The 26,273-nt window shown below is 37.6% G+C and overlaps 1 protein-coding gene across 1 annotated transcript in view; it reads left to right on the top strand.

The window, feature by feature from the left end:
- Positions 1-26,273, top strand: part of adamts3 (ADAM metallopeptidase with thrombospondin type 1 motif, 3) — a 148,423-nt gene that overhangs the window by 68,370 nt on the left and 53,780 nt on the right. The window contains exons 6-8 of the mRNA XM_065947669.1: positions 10,704-10,787; positions 13,477-13,633; positions 19,402-19,507. Coding sequence (XP_065803741.1) covers positions 10,704-10,787; positions 13,477-13,633; positions 19,402-19,507 — 347 coding nt within the window. The remainder of the gene's footprint in view (positions 1-10,703; positions 10,788-13,476; positions 13,634-19,401; positions 19,508-26,273) is intronic.

Here is a 26,273-nt window from a genome sequence, read left to right as displayed (position 1 = left end):
CTGCATAATGAGGCATTCCTTTGATGAGACATTTGAATGCAGATGGAGAAGAAGGGACATTTGCTCTCACCACATGGTTTGCATGCTTTCTGTGGAGAGACTGGCTTCACTCTGGAGGCTGCTGCTGTTCCTCAGCAACAAGTCAGCTGATGATCAAAGCCTTCTTTCGAGGGACATGGGGATATATGAGCAAGATTGCTTGCCACACATGAACACTCAAATCCTGATAGGCGACAAATTAGCGCTGTCTACTGGTGTTGATGACTTGTCTAAACATGAAACAGATTCAAAGCAGAATCAGAGAAACAAAAGTAATCGTTGACAAGCAGGTTGGGATTTTGGATGGGATGAAGCTTCTGTGAATCAATAGGAGACATGTGATTCAGAAATGAAAATGGCTGTGCTGCCATTGATTTTATCAGAGGGATATTGAGTTTGTCAAGTGTTAAACCTGCCATCTGTTGAGTGCAGAAAGAACTGGCTGTGTTCCTGATCACGTTATGCATCCCCTGTGTACGAATTGTCCCACTTCAACCAGCTCTGCTATGAGAAAATCCTTTTGAATATATATGTTTAGAAGCTCTGATTGCATCGTTTGGTTGACACCACTTTTACCCCTCAGTCAGCCTTTTGTTTGTTTTGCGTAGTTTTTCTCAATGAAAGTGGGAAACAACAGTTTCAGGTATGAGTTAATTATATTCCACTATTATGCTTCATTATCGATTGATGAACAATTGCAAGCATCACAAATTTGCTAATTACAGAATACTGAAGTGAGACCTCTACCAATAGTCCACGTGGCAGAGATACAAATCTGCAAGCAAAATGAACATTCAACACTGTTGGAGGGATTAAAATTTATAGAACCTATGTTAAGTGTGGTCTTCTCGGCTTTGCATTCATTTTGTGCTTCTACATTTAACACGTTATCATACATTTCTAAGAAGCAGTAAACAATTGCATCATGTAATAAATGCAAATACATGGACTGTAATAATGTCTTTAACATGGGAGCTTGTTTTAAGAACAGTTATGCAAAACTGTTTTTTTTGGAATGAATTTGTGCTATGTGCTATGAAGTATGATTTGAAATATTGTGTCTAAGACGATCACAACACGCTGAAAGAACATCTGAGTGATACATGAATTCAAGGGAAGAGCGGGGTGTAATTATAATTAGAGCTATGATGCACTGATGACGGTTAGAGATATTTAAAGTCTTCATTTGTGATTCTTTTTTTTCTGCCACGTGTTCTTCATTAGTTTGTCTCAGCTGTGAAGATTGTGCTAATATTGACACTGGTTTAACAAATTGATCATTAAATTATTTGTTTGCAAATTGGAACCAGTTCAAAAGGGAAATAGTTCTTCCTCAGCCCTTTGTTATCCTCTCCCCAATTTTTATCGGGCTAGTTGTTGTTCTGTTACCTGTAAAAAACAAAAAAACAAACACAGAGGCATATTATAAGAGCACAGTATTGCTGTTGACATGTCTCTCACCTTTACTGCTTTTAATATTCTATAAGCATTGTATTTTTATGATTTAAAAACTATTCCATGATTAAACCATACAGAAATGTGTATTTCCTTTCCATACTCCGTTCTGGGTGTTGATTGGCTCTCAGTGTATGACATTGCAGTGCCATTCACAAAGTATTCACACACATCTTTTTATAATTGAATATCTGGTAGGTTCCAGCCTCATGCTTTAACAATCCCAAATCATGTTTTGCCCCATATCAATCTACAATCAGTACCACATATTCTCATGGAAGTCTAAAAATGTTGGCCCATTCATTTAAAAAGAAATACCAGAAATATCACACTGATGTCAATTGGCACATACGAGGTTGAAGCACCTTTGACAGCGATTACAGCCTTCAGTCTTCTTGGTAAGATTACGCCGGGTTGGAGGATTTTCTGCCATTCATGTCTGCAGATCTTCTGTAGCTCTGGCAGGTTTACTGGTAGACTACTGGGGAAATGCAGCAGGAGAACTGTCCTGGATTCTCATGATGGATAAAACATTTTAAACTGCCCATTATGGTGGCCCAAGGTGCGAGAAAAACCGTGACGAAGTGGCCTTTAGGGTGCCCTCTCCTGCAGGAAAACATGATATAATGTCTATGTAACTGGGGTCATTGTCCTAATGGAAGGTAAACCTTTAACCTTTTTGTAAAGGTCCTGAGTGATCTCAATCAGGTTTTTTTATTTATTAAGGACATCCCTGTGTTTTAACCAGTTCAGCTTTCCTTTTTACCTTCATAAACCCTAAAAATACCCCCACAGCATGATCCTGCCTCAAACCGGGCTTCACCTTTGGGATGGTTTTCTGCAGGTGGTGAGTGGTTACTGCGGTTTCATCCATACATTATGTTATTGTGGTCATACAGTTCAATCTTGGTTTCATCAGACCACAGATTCTTGTTTCAAAGCACCTGAGAGTCTTTTGAGGTTTTCATTTTTGCAGACTTCAATGCATATACAGCCACGGTGAAGCAAAGACACGATAAGAGTGGGATTTCAAAGGAGATGGTCCTTGTTGAATTTTCTTGGTCAATTATGTTCACTTTCAGTAATGAGGCACTCCTCCTTTGTGATTGAAGTGATTATCCAGCTGTAGGAGTCCTGTTTACTTTACTTTTAGAACATATGGAATCCACTGTACTCCATGTACCACTGTACAGCATGAGCTTCAAAGGCATACAAAAGTGCATTAGGATAATGGGAGGTCTGGGGTCCACCCCGGGGGCAGAGTATATGTCATTTCCTGCATTGTGATGTATTCTATACATCTATGGATACATGTTTTGTCAGTATGTCTGGCTGAAGCTTGAGACACATTTGATAATTTCTTATCTAAATGAAGGTGTTTCCCCGTCGGGTCACATATTTAAATGATTTAACAGCTAAATGTACTAATTGGATGATTAATTTAAAGAATGTCTTTATGCTTGCAGACAATTAAATTTTCTCTTGATATTGTCAAATCAATGAGTTAAGTGAAGAATACTGAAGTCAAAGCAATTGTCATCATTTTCAATTATCTTCCAATTTTGAGTACTTCTAGAAAAATCCCCAGGACCCAAGGCCTCTGTCTCAAAGCTGTACTAAGCCAGTTGTATAAGTGGCTTTGACGCTGCTACCAAGAAGCTCTCCACATGAATACTGAGTGCAGGAGAAAGGTGATGTCTTTGAAATCAACAACAGAGGTTTTTGGAATAAAACGTTTCTTTTTCCAGATAATGCAAGTTTAGATTTAGAAAAACCTACTCAACATAACAAACATAGTTTCTACCATTACTTATAATTTTCACCTAAACAATGATTAGCAGCTAAACCTATCTTTGCTTACCTGTTCATTCAGCTGTAGAGAAGAAGAGAATATCCGCTAACAAAATCATGCTATGCAGAAAAACAGAGGCAGTAAATCTGAATGACTGTCCTCCCTTATTTCCTGTAATTTTTTTATTTGTTCCGATCAACTGACAAAACATTTCACTCCTTACAGTTTGATTCACATCAGTGATAGTGCAGTGTGATCCGCTTTTCAGATAAAATAGTATGCCATGTGTAGCCTCGTTGCATGCATGTCTCTCCCTTTTTTTCTTTCTCTCTTTGTTGCCATGGAGATGGTATGGGTTATTTTTTTGTGATTTACAGTTGTAGTTGCCAGCTGAATCAGACATCTCTTAACTCTGATCACTATTGACATCGGTGTCCATTTCCTGCCTGCCAGGTCCATTTGTCTGGAGCTGGACCTTTCTCTCTTACTTTCTCTCTCTCCCTTCCAGGTCTCTTTCTCCCTCTGATCACTCAGATAGATGGGCTGGTATCTGCTCTCATAGACACCCCTTTTTCCTGCCTTTTCCACACCTTTCGACTCTTGTTCTCTTCCCTCTTCCTTTCCTCTTCCTCTCCCCTCCTCTCCTCTCCTCTCCTCTCCTCTCCTCTCCTCTCCTCTCCTCTCCTCTGATTTTGTCACACCGTTTCCCCTTTCTTATTTGCTATATTCTCTCCCTCTATCATTTGTCCTCCCTCCACTTCTTTTCACATCCAACCTTTTATTCTCCCCACATTCCTCTCCCCGTCTCTCCTTCTAACCTTCCTCGTTTGTTTTCCTCCCTTCTCTCCTCTCTCATTCATACTTTCCATTTCTTCTCTCATGCATAATTTCCTCCTTTTTCCCCCCTTATCTCCCCTCCTTCCATCCTTTTTCCTATCTCTTCTCCTCTTCGCATCCATCCATTCCTCCCCTCCTCTCCTTTTATCAAGTATCCATCCTTCTCCACTCTCTCTTTTCATCCCTTCACTCTCATTCTCCTTTTACCATCCTCCCTTCTCTCTCTCCCCTCCTTCACATCCTTTTCCCTCCCTTCTCTAATCTGATTTCTCTAACTTCTCTCCTCTCCTTTCACCCTCTCCTTCTGCTTCTTACCTCTTTGCCTCCATCTCCCTTAAAAATGTTACCTTTTCCTCTCTTCTTTTCTGATATTCACCCCTTTTCATGCCTTATCCTCTTCTCTCTTCTATTTTATTTTCCATCCGTCTTTCTCATTTTGTGGTAACTTATCTCACTATACAGTCTTTTTCACGCCCTCTTCTTTCCTTTTAATTATTTTAGTCCTATCTTTTTCTAATCTGCTTTACTCTTCCACCCCACTCTTCTCTCGTATCTTCTCGCTTCTCCTCTCAGCATCTAATCTGTTATATATTTCCTCCCACCCCTTCTTCTCTTCACCTCCCCTCTTTTCTCTAGTCCCCCTTCTTTGTCATTTACTTAGGGTTGTCTCCTTTCCTCTCTTTTTCTTGCCTGTCCATTTTACTTCTTTCGCTCTATAGTCTGTCTTCTCTCCACATCTCCTTTCCTCTGCTCTCCTCTTTTTCCTCATCTTTCTTTTTCTCTTATCTCCTCCTGCTTCATCTTTTCTCCTTTTCTTTCCTTTACTATTTCCCCCCCTTTTTTATCTTCCTCATTCTCTTTTGCCCTTTTGTGTTCCATTCTCCTTTCCTTTCCTTTCTGTCCTTCTCTTCTCCCTCCCCTTTTTTCTCCTCTTTTAAAAAAAATCCTCTCCTACTATCTCTCATTCTCTTTGTGTCCTTTTCTCCCATCTTTACTTTTTGGTTCTCCCTTTTCCTTTCACTTCTCTCCTTTATCTATACTCCTTTTTTCTGCCCACTCACACAACTCTTCCTCCTCTTCTCTCCCTTCATTCCAGATACCCTTCTCTCCATTCTCTCTATTTTAATTTTAAGATTTATCCTTTTGGTCTTGCTTTTCCCTTTTTTTCCTTAACCTTTATGATCTTTGACATCTCTTCCCTTTTCTCTCCTCACTGATTCTCTACAATTGTAGCTCTGTGTATTCAGTATACAGTATTCATCTCTCTCCTGCTTAAAAAAAAACAAAAACACCTGAGAATTAAGTCCCTCTTTCATTTTCACATCCTTCTCCATTAATCACACTCCATTTGTGAGGCAAGCACAAGCTTCACTAATCACAACAATTGGGGAGAACCAAGCAACCCAATTTTTCTCAAACAGTATCTGTATGATTTTGAAGTTTTTTCTGTGGCTGTTTTCTTCCTTCTGTTTGCCTTCTTGTATCTTAAATAACATGCATGGCTGCTCAGTATGTGCAGCTTTTTTGTCTTATCCAAATATGCTACATCCAACTTTAACAACTTGTGCATAATGTGTGACAATAAATCTAAAACTCAGACTATCAAACACATTGGTTTAAATTTGATTTTCAAAGTGCATGTTTTTAAAGTGCATGTTTTGCTAGGTTTTACGCCTGGCTTGTTTGTGTGTCTGTGCGTTCTATTTTGTCCTTTCTGTGTGTTACAGTGAAGGGCATTTGTGTCTCAGAGGTCTGACACTACTGTAGTTCTATTGTTCTATACTTTTGTCACTGTAGTCTACAATCAAGATTGCTCTCACTCCTGATTGATGTGTTTCAGTCTTTGATGCACACATAAAAACATGGGGATGAAATTGCCTTCCGTGGTAGCATCAGCTTCTCCTTCTCCTGTTGTCAAAGATCAATAAATTACATTTCTCATCAAAGTGTCACACAGAAACCTATTACACATCGACTCATTCGCCATAAAGGGCGTCTGATGAAAAGTTATGTCTTGTCCACGGCCAGTTTGAAGAAAAACAACATGAACCACCAACCATATATAGAAACTGAGAAACTGGAAGCATTGGTCAAAGTTGCACTGATTAGTTCTTTTTATGGGACATAAAGTTTTATGGACCTCTGTTGGTGACATTATGGTACTGCAACAATATTTACATTTTGATGAATGCTAGTGAATGCTATGCAAGTTTATGAGGCATAACTGTGCATCTCAATTCAACCCTACAGAACATCTTTGTTTTAGAGAACGGTCTAATGTTGGCTTTTTATGGACGTCGCTTTAAAAGAACAAACGTCACAGAGGCTAGAATATTGACACACAGTTGAATGTACAAATGATCTATGAGATGAAATACAATGAACTAAACATTACAATTTTGACCATGGTGGATTTTTTATGGGCAGTTTTAACAAGGAAGACATTTTTTATGTATATTTTAGCTACTTGTTTGTTCCCTGCTACTCTGGGTTGAGTTAAAATAAAGCTGAGTTGAGTTGGGTTTTAAGGTGTATTTATGGTGCATGTTTTTGACACCATCAGTACTTTCATGCTGTTCATACTGATCTACTGACGTTCTGTTGTATTGTGTAAAGTGAGTTTATGATTCTCCCTCTGCACAATCTATTTCAACATTATGTCTGTGCATCTCCTGGTCAAAAGACAGCTGGAGACAAACCTCAGTGCTGCTGTGATAAAACACTGAAGTGAAGAAAAACATCATTGATCTTTAAAGCCTTCGTTCCTACATTATACACCACATGCTGTGCTGAAGGGTAATCCAGATCTGTGTCTATATTCACTTTATATTCTATCTCAACTCAGCGTATCTTCATTTACAAAGCATCGTTGAAACAAACCAAGTGTTTCCATTGTACAAATTAAAACATTGCAGTCGAAAAACAAGAACATTTACAAACAACAGATACACTTTCTAAGTTGCATGGCTTTAATCATTATAATTATGCGTCAATTTAGACAGCATATGTTCCCAGATTTATTTTTAAGTTCCAATAACATAAGAAGCCCTCAGAGGACAACATCCTTTTGTTTATTTTTAGCAGATTGCACATATTAAAGAAGTTTGTTTCCGAAACAGACTTTTTAGCTGGGTCAGCAATCAAGTTAGTAGTATTGATCTGAACCCCACCAAATCCCCGCTTCCCTTCGAAAAGATTTATCATTTCTGTTTTGAGCTGTGGACTGCAGAACGTGAGCTGGCTGAATAAAATGTGCGGCTGAACACATACAGTAAGGGGAATCAGGTCTCACTGTGCAGGCCGTTTAGAAACTGATGCTCATTGTGGCCTGAAAAAAAGAGATCAGCGTGTGGGAGTAAAACAACATGAGGTGTAATTTTAGCTCTTCTTTACAGAGATGTAAACTGTCTAGTAAATTCCAGAGGAGAGTAACTTTTTCAGAAGATAATAGTCCAGAATCAGAAGTGCTTATCTGTACTTTTCCCCCATAATAAAACACCCATCTTCCAGCGTTGTTGCATTCAATGAGATTGCTTCTTGAGGATTGGGAACAGGAATCTGACTTCAATGCTGCAAAGTGGTGTGTCTTGCCCTGCTACATATATTTGTCCGCCTCCTCTCCCCTGTGAGTAGAAAAGTGACATATTGTGCCATGAGCCAGATAAACATAGTGATGAATCAGTGGCCCAAAGGAAATGAGACCCACTGTGTCGCTCCAGTCCACACACTCCAGGCTCATAATGAGTTCCTCTCATATGCACGTCGATATGTTGATCTTTTCACTCATTTGTTTTTTGTTGCTATTTTACGTCAATCAGTTAGCAGGAAATCAACATGGCCAAAAGCAGGTCTCCACATGCATCAAACTGAGCCTTCAAAAGGTCAGACATCAATGAACGAGGTCCATCATTGATTCAACTTGTCATGTCTCACAGGCATTACTTATCTGCAAAATGTCTATCAACACCTCATTACTCTTTAACTCAGAGAATGGTTTTTAACGCAAATATAAAATATTTTCAGTCAAACAACGTGCATGTGTGTTCACATGAAATAAAAACAGATCACTTGGAGTTTAACTGAAAGTGGACGCTGCCCAGTGTTACAATCAAAGGACAGATTAGCCTCTATTTTTACAGCTTGAGACACAGTTGTTGCACCGCTAAAAAAAACTTGTTGTTTTCTATGCACATTTTCTTAACTATAATTGAGCAATGTTTTTTCCTGTCCTCATTCCAAAGATTCAGTTAGATTTGAGTAAATATTTACTCAAGATTACTCTTTGGACTTGCTCTATATTTTCGGTGTCATTAAATCTTTTTTTTTTCTTTATATTTGGTACTTAATATATAAAAACTGACTGTATATATCATAAAAAAAATACAAATCCCCAGTTGGCATACCTGTACTACCTTGTTGTCAGTTGTACTTTTGCACCTGCACAATTTGAGTGATGGAAGTTGTGAAAATATTGTAATGCCGATGTCGTTGCTGATTCAGAATTTGATTTAATAACCCCTGGCTTAAGTCATTGGTGAAATAGTTGCAACTTGTGTTACAACTTTAAAGCACTGTAATTTAGACAACATTCTCCTGTAAGGTGCATAACTGTAGGGGCAAAAGATCAAACATTTCATTCCAGGCAGCAGGTTAACATTTTAGCCTCCTCTATATGTATCGAGTAATATTCCACAAATTCAAACCTTTAATCAAGTGAAGCCATTACCAACCCTGTATGTTCATAAAGTGTCTAACACAAGTGTGTTTTATTGTGATTGTTAGATCTGACAGCTAAACAGAAACATGAAATGTAATTTTGCTGATTTAGGCAAAGTTACATGATATATAGTTTTCATGATCTGAAATATTTCCACATCTATTTAAACTTCTTTGTTTTAGAAGTAGAGATACATTTACAAATTATTTTCACTTTATATGAATGAGCCTACACTTTGGTTTCATTCAGGATTCGGCTACGTCATGGATCAAGTGCTTTGCTGTAAACTGACCTGTAACATCCAATCAAATTAAGGCTTTGACATGCACCTTGACATGCTCATACTTCTCATTATTATGTGGAAATGTGTGTTCAATATTAATGCATTACAATTTTCCCCATCAGAATCCTCATCATTCATTATTCATGTTTCAAACTAAAATCCTTTAAATATAAATAATATGATAATATATTTAGATATTGTCTGTCAGACGTTACCAAGGCTCAAAGCTTCACCCTATGCCTCCTCAGGCTCATATGTGAACATTTGAATGGAGTGATTTAATAGTTGAATCCATCAGTGTATTTAATATGTCCCAGAAACCTGCAGATACAGTGCGCAATGCTGATCCCTGAAGGGGAAATTTGATCCTTATGCTGATTAAAGACACACACACACACACACACACACACACACACACACACACACAGCTTTTGTGAAAGATAACCATGTTGAGAAAATGAGGTGTAAAACAGCCGAGAACTGAGAAAACTGGGCCACAGCTGGAGCTCATGTGCTTGAAAAAAAAATGTCACACTTTGAAGCGGATGGAAAATGTTGGTCAGGCTATCTGAGGAGAGTCCTTCTCTGGCCAGCTCCCTGACTCACTCTGATCTCTTTACATTACTTCACAGCCTACAGGGAGCTGCTATGGTTTGCATACTAAACATGCTTCTCTTCTATTCTGTAGATGATGTATGATGTAGCCAGATATCACAGATGAGAATTCCCTCATGTACTTTACAATCTGCACAGCATACAACACCCTCCATTCACACAAACTGTCAAGTTTGGTATAAGATTCAGAAGTAAAGGACTTAAAGATTCAAGGCTAGTCCAAAATGCTAAGTCCATAAATGTCAAACCAAAAAAACATCCACAGGGAAATCAATATACAGAAAATTATGAAAACCCAAGAGAATCACAAGCCACATGAGAAGAAAGGTTTGAAAAAGGACTGGCAAAGAAACTGGAAGATGAGCGTCATCAGACAGAGCTGAGGGAACCAGACAGTTAAAAATAAAAAAGGCAAGGCACACAATTAAAAAAAGTGGTAAGCACACACACACACACACACACACACACACACACACACACACACACACACAGAGAGGCAGGAAGTTAAATAGAAAAAAAGGAAGAGTACATGTCAAAAAATAACAGAAATTGAATCACGTAAATTAAACATGAATGACAACTCCCTCAAACATTGCTTTGGCAGGAAAAACAAACTGAAGAAGTCTCAGGGACAGCAAACGGATTAATTATAAAAAATAAAAATAAAAAGATAGAAAAGCATGCAAAAGATACAGAATAGTAATAACTTTATATATTGCCTATTAAAACGTGTTTAGAAGTGCTTTTACCAAAGCTAAAACATTATACTCAGAGGTTAACTCAACAACATAACAAGACACAGCAGACAATAATAATGATAGAAAGGGTAAAAGAGGCATATTCCATTTTGTAGAAACATTTAGAAGAAGGAAACACGTCTGTGATGCCGATGCTTTTAAAGAAATTATATTTTTGGGAGCTACTAACCGTCATCTGCTTTATTGCTTGTTTTCCTTCCTTTTCAGGTCAATGAGATTTACCATGACGAGTCTCTGGGAGTCCATATCAACGTGGTCCTGGTGAGGATGATCATGCTTGGATATGCCAAGGTGAGTTGCACAAAAAAATTTAGCTCATTTGTTTTTGTAAATGCCAAAATATAACAGATAATTGTAGAAACTCAGTTAGAGCCTAATTGCCACAGAGAGTGCAAGAAAGTGGTAGTGTGGAAGGAAACTGAGTTGATTTAAACACATCATAAAGATACTCAAGTGTCAGTGCCAAAAAAAGTTTTAATTACTGGACTGCAGCTACTTTTATTTTTATTCACACGTAACTCATTAAAAGCAGCAAATGTTTTTAAAAAACATGACATAAATTAAAATTGATTACAGTTCATCAGAGCCAAAGGTCTTCTGCTCTCATTGTGCTTTTAGGTGCACAACTGCAATTCAGAGAATAAAAAAAATGCAACACAAGAACAAAAAAGTGAAATAAAAGAACTTGTAAAGAAACAAGAAAATCCAATTGAAAAGAAACAGACTATCTGAAGTGAAGTACCGCACAAAACATAAAAAGGCTTCACAAGACTTCTAGAACAAATTGAAAGCACATACAATCAATATGTAGTCCAACAGCTTTCCACTGTTTTTAAAGATTACCTGTAAGACCATGTCACAGCAACAGACGCATTTTTATATTTAATCAATCAGCTTCCCTGAAATGGCCTCAGTCAGTAAACATGCACACATAACAGCAAATTGTAAAGCAAATGGCCCTGACAGTTCTGACATTTAAAGGAATAAGAGCAGATAAGTCAAAGACTGGGAATCTGTCACTTTTCCCCCTCCACTCTAACCTACCCTCCTCTGTTACCAGATAAAGGTCTCCACAAAGTGATAAGGATATCAGAGAGAAGTGAGACAGGAGTCAAAGATATTAACACATCTCCTCAATACAACATTTTCTGATTATTGTCCTGTTTGTATTAACAAGCTAGCTGGCTAGAAAAAGTGATAATAACTTACATGCAGTAGAAGCCTGTATATATTTTTTTTGACTGGCTAATTGTCAACAGGCATGTTTAGAGCTATAATGTAATTTTAAAGTTCTCTTAGGAAGTGTGCCTCAACAATCGTTTTACAGACATATGCAAAGCCTATAAGGGCAAGAAAAAATATATGCAGTCAGCCCAACAATAAATGAACTTTAAACTAAAATATTTTATTAGTGTGAAAGTTCTAGACATTAAAATAAATAAAAAACAAAGGCCCCTATTTAAAAAGGGAGATAATATTTTGTCAAAATATAGGAAGGAATAAAAGCCTACATTCAGCAAAATGTTTTTTGTGCAAAACCCCTCGAATTGACTGATTTTTTTCCATACTTAGGTTTACCAGCTAACGCAACAGACACACTTTTTACTTTGAAGTAGGAGTAGGTATACTTCTACATCAGGAGTAGTATAGTCTTAATTTGTCCACGCTAATACTTTCAGACTTACTTGGTAAAATTTGGTTGCTGGTTTTTGTATAATGAATCTAACTATGCAAAGAAACTTACAAATAGAGATTTCAAATAAGAACAATCAAAAGAAAGTACAACTCTAAAAAAAAAAGTAAAGTATGTACAATACAATAAAAAAGAACAGGTTCGGCTACCGCATAACAATGACATCGAAGTACTATTTACATAAAATCCAAATGAATGTGACATTTTAAAAATGCAGTATTTACCTGTGTGATTAAGTGATGTGAGAATCTGGAGAAATACAAGAAGAACCTACATTTGAACTTATGATCAGGACTGGAAAAAATATATAATTTGCAATTGTATATCGCACGGCACATTTACTGTATTCTCTTCAGTTGCAATGGTCTGATGCTTTTAGAGTAATCAGCATTTGCCAGAATGTTGCAGGAGCTGTGGTCGAGTGAAATCATAAATTAAACAGAGCCTTTAGTGATAACATGTTGGATGTTTTTCTGCAGTGGGTCAGCACTAGTACTTCCATCTATCCTTCCCACACCGAAAGCTGCACACCGAACAGTTTCTTTGGCTGTGGCTAAAGAAAGATTTCGAGCCTCGTCATTGGCTTAACAGCAAACACAGGGGAAAAGAAAATTACAAATATTTATTCAGTAGTTGGATTCAAGTCAAAAATGTCATTAGAAGAGTACATAAACAGAAAACTAAGCAAACTAAACACTTCTCTGTATCTATTTTAAGTAGATCTAGTAGACAGCTCATGCATGCGTTTCTAATCTATTTTCATTCTTACGCACAGTAAAACAAAATCAAGCCAACATTTAGGGGCCAAACTGGAAGCAGTTTAAATACTATTATTGTTTTTATTATGCTTTTATTTCCATTAAAAATACATATATGAAGTACTTCAGATGATAATTTCAACCTCATGGAGTATGTTTGTGACACATCCACAGTGATTAATAATACATATGAAAAGCTAAATGGGGAAGAAAAATGTATGCAGATTGCAGGTGTCAGCCACTTGAATACCCTTTCACAAATTCTTTAAAAAGCCACGCATGGATGCTCACACAGTGTGCAGAAAAGTCAGTGACAGCCTATTTGAAATGCATTTGTGCCTGCTTTTATTTTTAGATGACTGACTTGAAATTCAGTCTTATCTATCTGTTTTATTATCACACCAGGCGAACTGTGTTTTTTATCTGTCTACAGCTTCCACATTTCATACTGCTGCTGACGCAATACAAGCATGTTCATTTACGGTCAAGGTTGAGCATAATGCATATCTCTCTATCTGTCCTCCGTCAGTCCATCAGCCTCATCGAAAGAGGCAACCCATCACGGAGCCTGGAGAATGTGTGCCGATGGGCATTTGTGCAACAGAAAGGCGACCCTGAGCACGCAGAACACCACGACCACGCAATCTTCCTCACTCGCCAAGGCTTCGGTCCCACGGGGATGCAGGGTAAGACCCGGGGGACACACAGACACATTTCAAAATGCGGTTGCCTGCAGCATTTTCACCTGCCTTCTGTGCTTAATCTATAACAGGAGGCTGTCAATCACATCGTTCTTCACAAATTGTCATCCTAGTAATCATGACTGATCCTTTAGTTTACATTTGACATTTCTGAGTGGCTCTGTCTGCCACATATTCATTTCAATGGAATTAAAATCTTGTCTTGATTTTAAAAGTTGAGTAATTATGCAAATTGTATATGGAACGTTTAATATGCCTTGAAAAAGAACAATGAACAATCAAAACTCCTGGCTCATCAAGATCAATCACCAATAATCATCCACTGAAGGTAACACCTAAGGGCCTTTTGTGCCTCTTATTTGGCACCCTCCTTTACTTTCTGTTTATCTGAATACAGACCCTTTAAAATTCCAGGCTCAAGGCATTTTACACCATCTGCCAGAAAACGACTGCTTGCTTGCTTATTTTCTTCTCCACAGCAGCCCAACTGAAACAATGAGGGTAAGGAATGAAAAACCTAAAGTCAGCACCATTTAAAGCCCATTTAACTGGCTTCATGCCTTTTTAATTGCCCCTTTGAACAGCAGTGCATTTGTTTTTAACGTTGCGTTAGCGTTGGCTAATTTGCTCAATCCTTTCTTTTTGTTGAGACAAAATGAAATATATTCATAGGCCTGCAGAATACAGGCATATTGGCATGGCTAAAGCATTTGCAAGCTTCACTGATCCTGTGAGCTATCAAAGTGCATTAGCTTCAGGTATACATAGAAAACTTGGAGGATTGCTGCTCTGACATAGCATTGCCAATAGTCTTTACAATATGCAATATGTGCATCACCAGAGTTGATTGTTGTATCCAAACAAGACCCGGAGAAGGCATAGACAGTAACACACAAAGTGGTAATGGGTTTGTTGTGATAAGCTACCTAGCACGTTTCATCGATTATATTTAATGATAAACATTTGGTTCTCCAAACTCTGTGATTACAAGTGCAGAAGGGGCTTAACTACAGCATCTATCACAATTGTATTTAGTTTTGGTTTTTTTTGCATTTAATTAGCTAAAAAGATTTGAGCTTTGGCCAGAAATGAAGATGTCTGGAACTATAATAAAAAAATATTTCTGATGTGTTTAATGTAAAAAATATTCCAGTAACACTTTATTCCAGCTGTTTTTGTTCAAGACACTGAGTTGATGATATACTTTTCTTTGGCACGTATGAAACACTTATAGAAAACTTTTTCTGTTTTCTTCCCCCAATTTTTCTCACCTTACTCTCACTTTACTTTTGTTGTGTTCAGTAGTAAAACCTTTTGAAGCTTCTTGTCATGCCAGACACAGAAGAGAAGATAAGTGCTTCAGCCCTGTCCATCAGTTATTTCTCAGTGGTGGAGAGAAAAATGAATTGTTGTTTGTAGTGGTACCTTTACTGTCAGGCCATTTGTATTTCAGTTGTTTTAATGATGTATACTTTTGCAAACTGTGTGTCATCACAGCTGAAATCTCTTGGGATAAATAAACCAGTAGTTGATGTCTCTTTTTTTTGTGTCATTTATCAATCATTACGGACAATTCCCCTGTCGAGCAGACCCAGTTTTCTTTCATGCTATCAATATATTAAGACATGATGGACTTCATGGCTTCCTGTAGGACTGTGCTAGTCAAAGGCAGAGTAATTCCAATGCTGTCTGGGGAAAACATCAAACAATCACTCCTCTGCATTCCTTCCCTCAGCCGTTGATAGTCCTCAATGGACCAGAGCCACGCTGTAAATCAAGATGGCTTTAATCTTCTCTGTTTGAGTGTGACATATTTCAGAATCGTAGAATTTCCACAGTATGAAGTAAACAAACCAATTGACCAGATTTCCCCAAATGGACTGTGAGCAGAAAATGATAGGTAGATAGAAACTGTTGATGAAAAGGATGGGAGAAAACGCCAGTTCAGTTTTCCATGAACAGCTATCCAATCCATCAAATCAAACTATAGGAACAAACAAAACATGTTCCTGGCGGGAGAATAAAACCAGATGCTCTGACAATATGAATTTTGCTACTATTAGTTTGTATTATCTGTTGTTGGTGTTGTTGCTTTGAGAAGTCTGTCTATTTGTCTGTCTCTATACATTTCTCTCTTTCCCATTGAATCGTGGCAGATGGCTATTCTTACATTTTTTTCCTGTATAAAGGACATTTTCCTTGCTGCTGTTGCCTAGCTTGTTGTAAATTGATAAATTAAAAAAAAAAAGTACAGTCTAAACCTGTTCTTTATAAAAGAGTCAGGAGATATTTTTTGTTCATATTTGGGCGCTTTAGAAATAAAAGGTTGTTGATCGGTTTTCAGCTTCTCCCTCTATGCAGGGAATTATTATGTTTCAAAGTTGAGTAGGGTATCATTCTGTAAAATAGGAAATATACATACAAGGACTATTTTAGTTGTTCATAGCAGGTCATTCTGTCAAATGGAGGAAAGCATTAAAGATTCTTGATCAATTGGGTGTCTGTTTTAAATGCATTTTCACATGTTTTTTTTGCCTACTTCCAATGGCGTTTTTAAGTGCATGCAGACATTTTGGATGTAAAAGGGTTCCAGAAGTCAGGTCACATTTATTCTCTGCTCAGATGACTGTAGATGAAAGGCACTTGGAGCACTTGCGAGGCTTGGATAGACATAAAACGACTCTGGCTGAATCATCTGGGCAAAGATGAGCAACTGTGTTTGAAAATATTTAGCTTTTTGATTTAAAGTCAAAAGTGACCCAAGAAGAATGAGAACAGAAATGTGTCACTAGACTGTGGCTGCCAAGGAGCATTTGCATTGGCTTCACTTTTTAAGAAATTAAGTTTCAGGCCTGATTTATGATTCAGACTTCTCTTTTTTACTTTTTTTCACTGACAGAATAATTATGAACTAATTCAAAAGATTATTACTGGGTGTGATACTATAATCTTTAAGCATAGTTGAATTAGAAAGGTGACTTGTTTTGCTCTCCCATTGAGGAAGATTGAGGATATAAAAAAAACTTCCGTCGACAGAAAAGTGAATGTAATTAACATCTAAGGATTTTAAATGAATAGAATTACCATGCAAGGTGTAGTATTCCTGACTGAAATATCCTTGTACCTCTGCTCGCTCCGGGTGGCTTACCTCGATCCTTTTCAGTTTGTGTCTTTTTAGTAACGGATCCCAATGATCGAAAAGATCTTTCTGTACGGCATGCAGCTTTTACACACTTTTAGTGTATGGGTGTAGATTTAGATTAAGCAGGAAAGTTTGCACATCAATAGATGTATTAAAAGTTTTAATGATGTGTGTGTGTGTGTGTGTGTGTGTGTGTGTGTGTGTGTGTGTGTGTGTGTGTGTGTGTGTGTGTGTGTGTGTGTGTGTGTGTGTGTGTGTGTGTGTGTGTGTGTGTGTGTGTGTGTGTGTGTGTGTGTGTGTGTGTGTGTGTGTGTGTGTGTGTGTGTTTTTCAGTAAGCAGACAGACTGTGTGTCCGGATGGTGTTGATCCCTCTGATTGATAAAATAATAAAAATCAAATCTCTGATATTTCTAGCATGTCGGTCGCATGATTGCTAGACTTTGACATTAGAGTGCAATTAATCAGTGTTACGTTTTTGAGACGTTATTCATTCTGTAATTCATTAATAGAAATGAACACATTTTTTTTGGCAGCCCTGATGAAACATAGCATGACCGAGATTAAGCGATCACTTATGTTTATACTAGCGGTTGTTTGGCTTAATTCTAATGAAAAGCAGCCTGCAGGCCTTCAAATGATCCCAGGTTGCTCTGTGTTGTTCGTGCATAGTAACAATGAAGTGGGCCATCAGATGAAATTAGGGCAGCTGGACCTGAACTGTAAAAGCAAAGGGGACATCACTTAAATTCCCAATTCCCACAGTAAATTACACCATTTGGAGGCATAACGCATGAGGAGTCAATGTGTTTTGTCTGAAGGAGCACAGAGAGCATTTCACTAAGTGAGTTTTAAAGTGATCTAGATATCAATGTGGGTTGTTTTTTGTGTGGGTAAACCTTTTTGTGGGTCGGCTTTGTTATTTCAATTTAGCTTGTTTTCTGTGGAATTTGTTTCATTTATGACAAAGTCATATTTTTGTTAAAAGGGTAGGCCGCTAATATTTTGGCTGGCATAACTAAATTATTAATTGGTTTTGAAATAAAATAGTTTTTTATAGAATTAAGAAATCCAAGTTTATATCCATTTATTATCGACAAACAACAAGACAGTTATCTTCTTTGAAGATTACAGGTTTTGACATTTCCTACAATATGGTTATTTTCTCTCATGACAATAGAAAAAAACCTGGAGATATGAGATTTCCATTCATGGGATGACTGTGTTTATTGTGGTTTGGGTGTCTAACTGACAAGTAATTTAATTTGTAGGTCAGGACAGATCACTATTAGTGGCACTGTGCCTGATGTTCTGTATATTAGCAGTACTCTGCCAAAATCAATATTCACTAATGTCTTTCTGTGCCTGGCAATGTGTGGCTCACTTCTTGTGGAACAATATTTGTGGGTTAGGTGCCAAACAAGGTTATTTTTTGCTCACACTGCTGCATAAGGTTTGTTTCTGTCTTTTTCTGCCTTGATACAAAAAAACCCACTCCTGAGCAAAGGGTTAAATGAGGAGCACATGTTTATTCCAACTGTGCTACTGATAAGGTTATTAAGAGCTGCCATCTGTAGCTTCAATACAGACAGCTATTAATATCAACAATATTTTTTTGCAGGGGGTGATGCAATCAAATCTCATGCGTAAGTGTAACAGGAAATCCAAGCAACAGTATGAATTGCAGGCGTGTTTAATAATCATGAGGCTGACAAACATGGAGACGCTTCCTTCCTACTTTGCAAAAAAAACCTTTTGACTCTCCAGCCTGCTACTATTATCAGCTTCCTGCCTTGTCGCTCAGCATGTAATGAACTGATTTGTCACCACATATGATGCGCATTCACAAATTAACATTTGAGAAGATTTTCTCAGATTAATTGCACTTCCAATTTAAAATCAGAATCAGTTTGATCAATTAGTAATAATGACAAGCAACAGTAAAGGATTCATTGTCGACATTAAAGGAAGAATGGAAGAGTAAATGGAGATGTCGCCCTTGAGCACCAGAATGAAACCAAAACAAACTGCTGTTTGGCTAGACCTCCGCCATACTAAAAGCCTCCACTCGCCTCCTAAAACACACCAATGCCTCTACACTCAGGTTTGCATGGAGAAGTTAAGAGCAAGTGACAGCCACATTTTTCCTTGTTTTTAGCTGCAATCGCCTGTGGCCTGCATTGTTTTGTTAGCAAGCTAATGTTAGCACACTTTAGTTAGCTCATAACTTCACATTGCAAATAAATTGACAATGAACGACTATGATCTTAAAACTTTTACGTGACATCAACATAAGCAATGAGTAGGCTTCGTTATTCTTACAGTCTTTGACTAAAACAGCTTTAATATGCAAGGAGATGAGTCGACCGCCCGTCCTTGTAAACCTGATGTAAACACGGCTTAGACAACAATACAGCCAGCGGGATGCGCGCTCATTGTCGACAGTCACGACTCAGAGATGTTTACACAGGATATACTGGATTTCTGCTACTATTCATGTGTAAAATGTTGCACATTCTTCCTTTAATGCCATCTATCTTTTTAACAAAAGGTTGGTTTGCTTTCTATTTTCTTCTTACAATAACCTTCATACTTCCTCATTTTGTCCTTCAGGTTATGCTCCAGTCACAGGAATGTGTCACCCAGTTCGGAGCTGCACACTGAACCATGAAGACGGCTTCTCATCAGCCTTTGTTGTGGCTCACGAGACCGGACATGTGTAGGTTCTTGTTGTTGTGATCTTCCTTCTCTGTCCGTGTAGGTTTTTTTGAAACTCCTAAACACACACATCCATCTTCCCAAGTTGACACTGTGCTGGATTGTCAAGGGTAGTAATTGTCGTCCGCAGTACACCACAGCTGCACATGTTGTGTGAATATTTACTTGAGGCTCTTTCTCCTGTGATCACGAGGGTTGGTGGCACAGGGAACCTTTAAGCAGCTCAGCCTTTAGCTCTCCCTGTCTGAACATGTTAGCCTTTATTGAATTTCTATAGAATGTTTATTGAACAAATGTCCAAAACCACAGGCATATAAACTGCTATGTTAAACACTAAGCAAATACTACAGGTTTGTAAAAGTGTAGATTAATGTTCACGCTAATGCAAATCTCTTAAAATGTGAATCCCTGATAAGACAGGAAGACGTTTTGTTTACTGAATCGCTCGAGGACTTGAATCTAAAAATATTTAGTCTTAAGGAGGAATCGTTACGTTTGTATCAGCAGTGCAACAAAGTCAAATTCAACAGGCAAAACAAGAGCAGAAAACAAGGCCCAACACTACATTTTGACCAATTAAACTGATCAAGAGGAACCAATTAGGAATGAAGGTCTCCCTTTTTTTACAAGCCTGACTCAAATAAAAGCTCCCTATGAAGATGAGATCAATTTAAAAAAGGCCCTAAGTCACAAATAAGGCCCTTACACTTTAAAAATATGTGCACCATCGACCCCACTCTTGCTCAATTTTCCTCACACACCCACACCCGCATTCAGTATGTAGAGATAACAACACTCACATGAGCTTAGATCACAGCGGGATGAAATGTTGAATCTTGTAAAGGCAAGAGAAATGTCAGAAAGCACTTATCAAATGACTTTGTAAATGCAAAACACGCAAAAAAAACAGGTACGATATGTTTGGAGTCATTGTGCAAATTCAAACAGAATTTGACTACAGAAAGAGACACAAATTGGTTTTAAAAGTTCAGATTCATTAGGTCTTTACATCATATGTGGCAAGTAACCTAAGAAATCAGAACAACACATTTTTTTCTGGGTTTGTTGAAAGTGAAATACCTTTTTAAAAAGGAGGGTGATGGCGTAGAAGAAAAGAGAAACTGTCCTCAAGCTGGTGCAGCTGTTTGACAGAGTCAACCTCTGTTTGACTGAGTCGATCAGCTGATACAGCAAGCATCCATCCTGCTGAATTTTCCTAGAGCGCGACACTGAATCCTCCAACTTCACGGTAGTTTGCTCTGCAGCTGACCCTGGGGGCAGAAGAACAGAGAGTTTTACCTTCAGAGAAAGGGAAACATAGTTTTTTCGCTGTACTGAACATGAACACACACACACACACACACACACACACACATACAGATTTTGAGTGCTGAAAGGAGATCCTAGAGGGGGTCTTTTGAGACAATTCTTTGAATTTAATTTCCAGATTAGTCTTATTAAAGTAAAAAAAAAAGCCTATTCACAATTTCTGAGACAGCATCAAAGCTTTTGAACTAAAGCACAGCTAAGAGATTCTTTAGTTCTTCCTAAGCTGTTGAGATAAATGGCGGCATGAAGAGAATGCAAAAAAAAACAACTTAATTGAAATACTGTGTTTATGCTGTTTTGATCCAATCCGATTTGAGTAATTTTCATTGGATATGTGGGAAGATATGATACCCAGCCCAGAACTACAACAGAGTATCAGGGCCAAGTTAAAGAAAATCTTTCATACATTTTTTTCGATTAAAGTCAAAATTTTACGAGAAAAGAGTCATACATCCTCGAGATTAAAGTCATAAATTTAAGGGACTAAAGATGTCTGATATTAATATGTATGATATTAAATTCGTAAATCAATTTAGATTAGGCTATGGTTAAAATTATTATTCTGAAAGGTTGTATCAGAAGAGCAGCCATCAGCCTGCGCGAAAATGATTAACGGGGAACCCTCAAAGCCGCTGTCACAAAAGAGATGATTTCCTGAAGTCAGTGTGGTTCTTTCTCAGGAAAAGCCCCAGTTTCTTGCAGTATCTTTTCAGGATCCTGATACTTGTGATGCTGATGTTCGCAAAAGAATGCGTAGTTTCATATCTGCACAAGTAATGCCCCAACAACATGAATATTTTGAGACCTAGTCAAACTGTTGTTTTAAAGCAGATCATTCCACAGAGAGTTCATACTCAGTCAATCTGTGTTACAGACTAAACAAGAAAGTATTTCCTTATATGTGAAACCTATACTCAAGTATAACTTCACAAGATGCTCCACGTTCCTTTTTCATACAGGCAGCTGCTGCTCTTCTGATGAAACTTGAGACTAAATTAACAACTTTAATCTCATAAATTGACAACTTTAATCTTGTGAATGTACAACTTGTATGACTTAATTCTTGGAAATGATTGACTTTTTTCTCTTACGACTTTATTCTGTTAAATGAACAACTTTATTCTCGTAAATTTATGACTTCAATCATGACTCTCAGATTTTTTCCCCCCAGTGTTATCCTAATACTCCTTAATGCAGAACAGACTTAATAAGAAATGTACCAGTATAGGTTTGTCTTAGTGGGTTCCAGCTAGTGGATTGTCCCAAGCTTTAGCCACAGGGGATACCCCAATACTAATGATTAAGATCAATTTTGAATAAGATATTGCAACAAGAGCTCTTTTGGGGGTAATATAACGTCCAACAACCTAATCATGGCTCAATACAGTCATTATACCGTGTCCCAACAGGACCTGAATGTAAGATATCGCGTTGCGCATGATCGTACGTTGGCTGTCCACACTGCATCAGTTAAACATTTAATTTCTCTGCTCTTTGAATTTCACTTTGCATTGCAAACAGTAGGCCATCAAGTGCTTTGGTATTGAAGGCAGACAAATGAACAGAAGTGTGGTGATCAGTACTGACGAGCTGTTGGCTCAAATCACAACACTCAATAAACTGCTCGCAGTGAGCAGAAATAATGTTTTTCTCCGGTGTTGACACAAGTCAGAGCTCAACATTTCAATCACAGATGTGGATATTATTACATTGTCACTTTGTAAAACAAGCTAGTTAAAACGGTTCTCCTCTGTGTATTTAGAACCCATAATTGAAGTTACAGTTACAGGTGCACATATGGGGAATATTTGTACACCCTTCCAAAGTCATATCAGAACTTCTCTGTTCTTTTAAAGAGAATTGTACATTTTTTCCAAAGAAATCTCTACGCACAGCAGAGATGTGTCCATAGGTGTGGCCAGGGATGGCATGGCCCCCCTTAGAAATCAAAATGGCCACCCCAGGTGCCACCCCAAAAATCTTAAACTGTGATTGGCTTTTTGCCCTATCAGAGGCAGGACTTAAAAAGAACTATTAGGTACTGTATTTGTGTCAGAAGGCTGCTAGTAGTTTCCTTTACATATCAATGTAGCCAAGAGGCTCTTACAAGCATATTTTCTTTTGTTTGTACTTTAAATTGTAATTAAAACCTTTGCACATCGATTTCCTTAGACAGGTACATAGAAAAGTTATGCTTTCTGTCTTACTTGCAATGAACTAACTGGCATTATGTTGGGACCAAAACATTGCAAGTAAGACTGTGCAGGAGTTTGCATATACATTTTTAAGTATTTTAATTTGTGACTTTGGGTTTCAGAGGGCATTTGCTGTACAAAGAAAAATCGCTAGTATGGAGAGCAAAAGGGAGGGCACTTAATCCATCATAATGTACTCCTTCAATCGATTGGTGGCCATCTAAAGACAATTTAGCTTCAATTCATCTCTGAAAACAGACACCTGCATACAAGTGCAGCTAACAACCTGCTAAAAGACTTAATTTGTCAACTTAAGTTGCCATAGTCGGACTGTAAACAATGGCAATTCATGGAAAATAAAGTCTTGGCTCAAAGACCTTCATTGCTTACTGCTGGCTACACCTGAAGCCCTTAAAAGTTTCCCATCACACCCAGAGAGCTATAACACCATTAGACGCCAGCTGTTCTCTAGTAACTGAAGAGTTGTTCTCCCAAGGGCTGTCCTTAAAATAATTTCTAGAAATTTGCAGTTGAATGTTGTTTTTATTTTATTTTTATTTTATTTTAAATTGATTTAACCAGGAGAACCTCACTGAGATTAAGAATCTCATTTGCAAGAGTGTCCTGGCCAAGAGGGGCAGCAGCAGAACAAAAAGTTACAGACACGGAGTAATTACAAACACAGTTTAACATGTCCTGAGTCACATAGCAGAAATTGTTCCCACCGTTGTTATGTTACTTTTGATCACAATTTCACTATTTAAAGCGAAATATTTACAATCTAAATAATCAGCTTTAAAACTGGAGTTTAATATATTATTTTGGTAAGGGGAAGCTGTGGTGGAGTTTGAGCATCTCTTCACTTTTTTTCCCCATGTGTGACCTTCAGTGACAACTAACAAAGAAGAAAATATCCCAGTGCAGGCGCTCTTTGTTGTAATTAACCCCGAAAGGACCGTCTATCAGGCTTGACATGTCGATCCATGTAATGAAGCAGTCACACCACTGTTTCTACAAGCAGTCAGAGTTAATCCAATGGGGAAATCGGGTTTTCTTTATTCAAGACAGGCCACCCCTTGTTTCCAGGCAACCATATGTTTAATTAATTATGTGACCATAGAACCAGGAAGACTTCATGCTTAAAAGGCCATTTTATTTTTCACAGAAAAGGCTTGATTACTTTTAGTTTGTCTATATTTAAATGAATTAATTTACATATACGTTAAGTGCTATAAGTGGTTTCTGGAAAACATTAGACATTTTGAGCATATTTGCTTTATGGCTCAATGATATTGGTGGCAAATTATTATTCAAACAGTGGCTCAATAGCCTCCTCAGATGATCTCTGTGGCAGAATAGTCTGATGGGATGTTGATATAATCAGCAGTAAGAGAACAGAAGACAGACAGGTACAAGATGTGTCAGGTACACTCGCCTTACGCACATTAGATTGACAGCCGGGGTGAGTCTATGTGACTTTTCTGAATGCGTGAAATAGACAATCCGTCACCACCATAAGGAAGTAATACCACATAACAAAGCCCCTGGTGTATGTGAAACAACCTTTATTTCGTGTATCACAACTCTAGGTGGTCTTATTTAGTTCTTCTGATGGCAATTTACAAAAGACAGAAAGATAAATAAGATAAATTGTTGGAGTGCTTGTCCTTATTTTTTTGGTGAACAGCCGTCTGCTTTGACTGGATGTGCGGAGTGCGATAGAAGGAAATACAAAAAGAGAGACATGAATGGATACAAATGGAGATAGACACACAGGTATATGCACACACAACAGTTAATAAAGACATAGAACATTTAAATTGGTTAATGAGCCAATTATTATTTAGAAGAAAGGAAAGAAGAAGAAAAAACTGTTCATTCCTTATTCATCCTGTGGTAGTTGATTTTACATCTGTAAGTAGATTCCAATAAAACTTTAGATTCATCATCTCAGAACGTGGTAGAGACATGCCGAAGCTGATACTGCAGCTGCAGAACTGCTTCAATATTTCATGCAGTTCTAAAAATAACTGTAATGGTAATGGTGTTGTTGACATTGGGATTTGCTTTATTGACGCCTGATGTGCTGACAAGCACATATTGATGCTTACTGTATTTTATTAAGTACAACATGACCTGTCATTCAGAACAAGGACAGCACAGGATGTACTGCACACATAACAATAAGGCCTTTATTAAAAGAAAACACACATCTTTGTCTTGGCTTCCTCTCACTATTTTACACACAAACACACACACACTGTGATTAGTTATGTATTAGTACTAGTAATGTTTTTTAACCCAACATAACAACAGTTACACTGAATTTCATTGATTTGTAAATGAAGATATAGAGACTTGAGTGTCAGGAAAGGCAACTAAAAAAAACACATCATTGGAACAAATGATGCAGGAAAAAAATCAACAGAGATGAAGTCACCAAATGTCCTCTTTGTGAACCAATCATTTCTTGCTGTTCGGGGCAGTGTATATTGATTTCATTCTGATTAGATTGAGCTTTTAAGTTCTTCTGACTAACAAAGTACTGTAGGCTGCCTTTAATTACTTTTCTATACAAACTGTGTTTACTCTCTTCTTTAATTGTCCCAATGGGGAAATATGTATTCGTTCACATCTGTGTGTAAACATCAAACATGCTTTGAAGCATGCTCTCCACTCACTTGGAATTACTGAACAATTGATGTCATCAAAGAATCTATGATAAACATCTTTCCTTAAAAGAAAACAATAAGAACTCATTATTAATTGTAATTAACTTCATATTTTCGTTTGACAATATGAAGACCCAAAACGTGTGTAAATAAAAAACAGGGATGTGCCGGTAAAATCACACACTGTTCATTCCATCTCCATGTGCAAAGTCTTAAAAGTCAACTTGGCGAGCAGCTTGAAGAGTGTTGTGCAGTTGGCAAGTGTTTGCGACAAATTTGCATGAATTATGAACCTAATTAAATGCCGATCAACGCCGCTCTAACATGCTCATTTCAGGTGAGCTCATGTTGGGTCTGGCAACCAGTCACAAATTACAAGCTATGAGACTATTTTATCTCCAGCTGGAGACATTTATTGCATGTCATTCCCCACCCATCCATCCACTCATTTCCTATTTACTCTAAAAAAAAAAAAAAAAGGCAAAATATATAAACATATAACACAATTATAGGAGTTTTTTTATTTTGATTTGTGAAGAGAAATCACAGAATTCACAGAAGATAAGAAAAC

Source organism: Labrus bergylta, chromosome 2, assembly GCF_963930695.1.
Source record: "Labrus bergylta chromosome 2, fLabBer1.1, whole genome shotgun sequence".
In the NCBI taxonomy this organism is placed as follows: Eukaryota; Metazoa; Chordata; class Actinopteri; order Labriformes; family Labridae; genus Labrus; species Labrus bergylta.
Note: the sequence above shows the minus strand (reverse complement) of the source record. Positions and strands in the feature narration are given on the sequence as shown.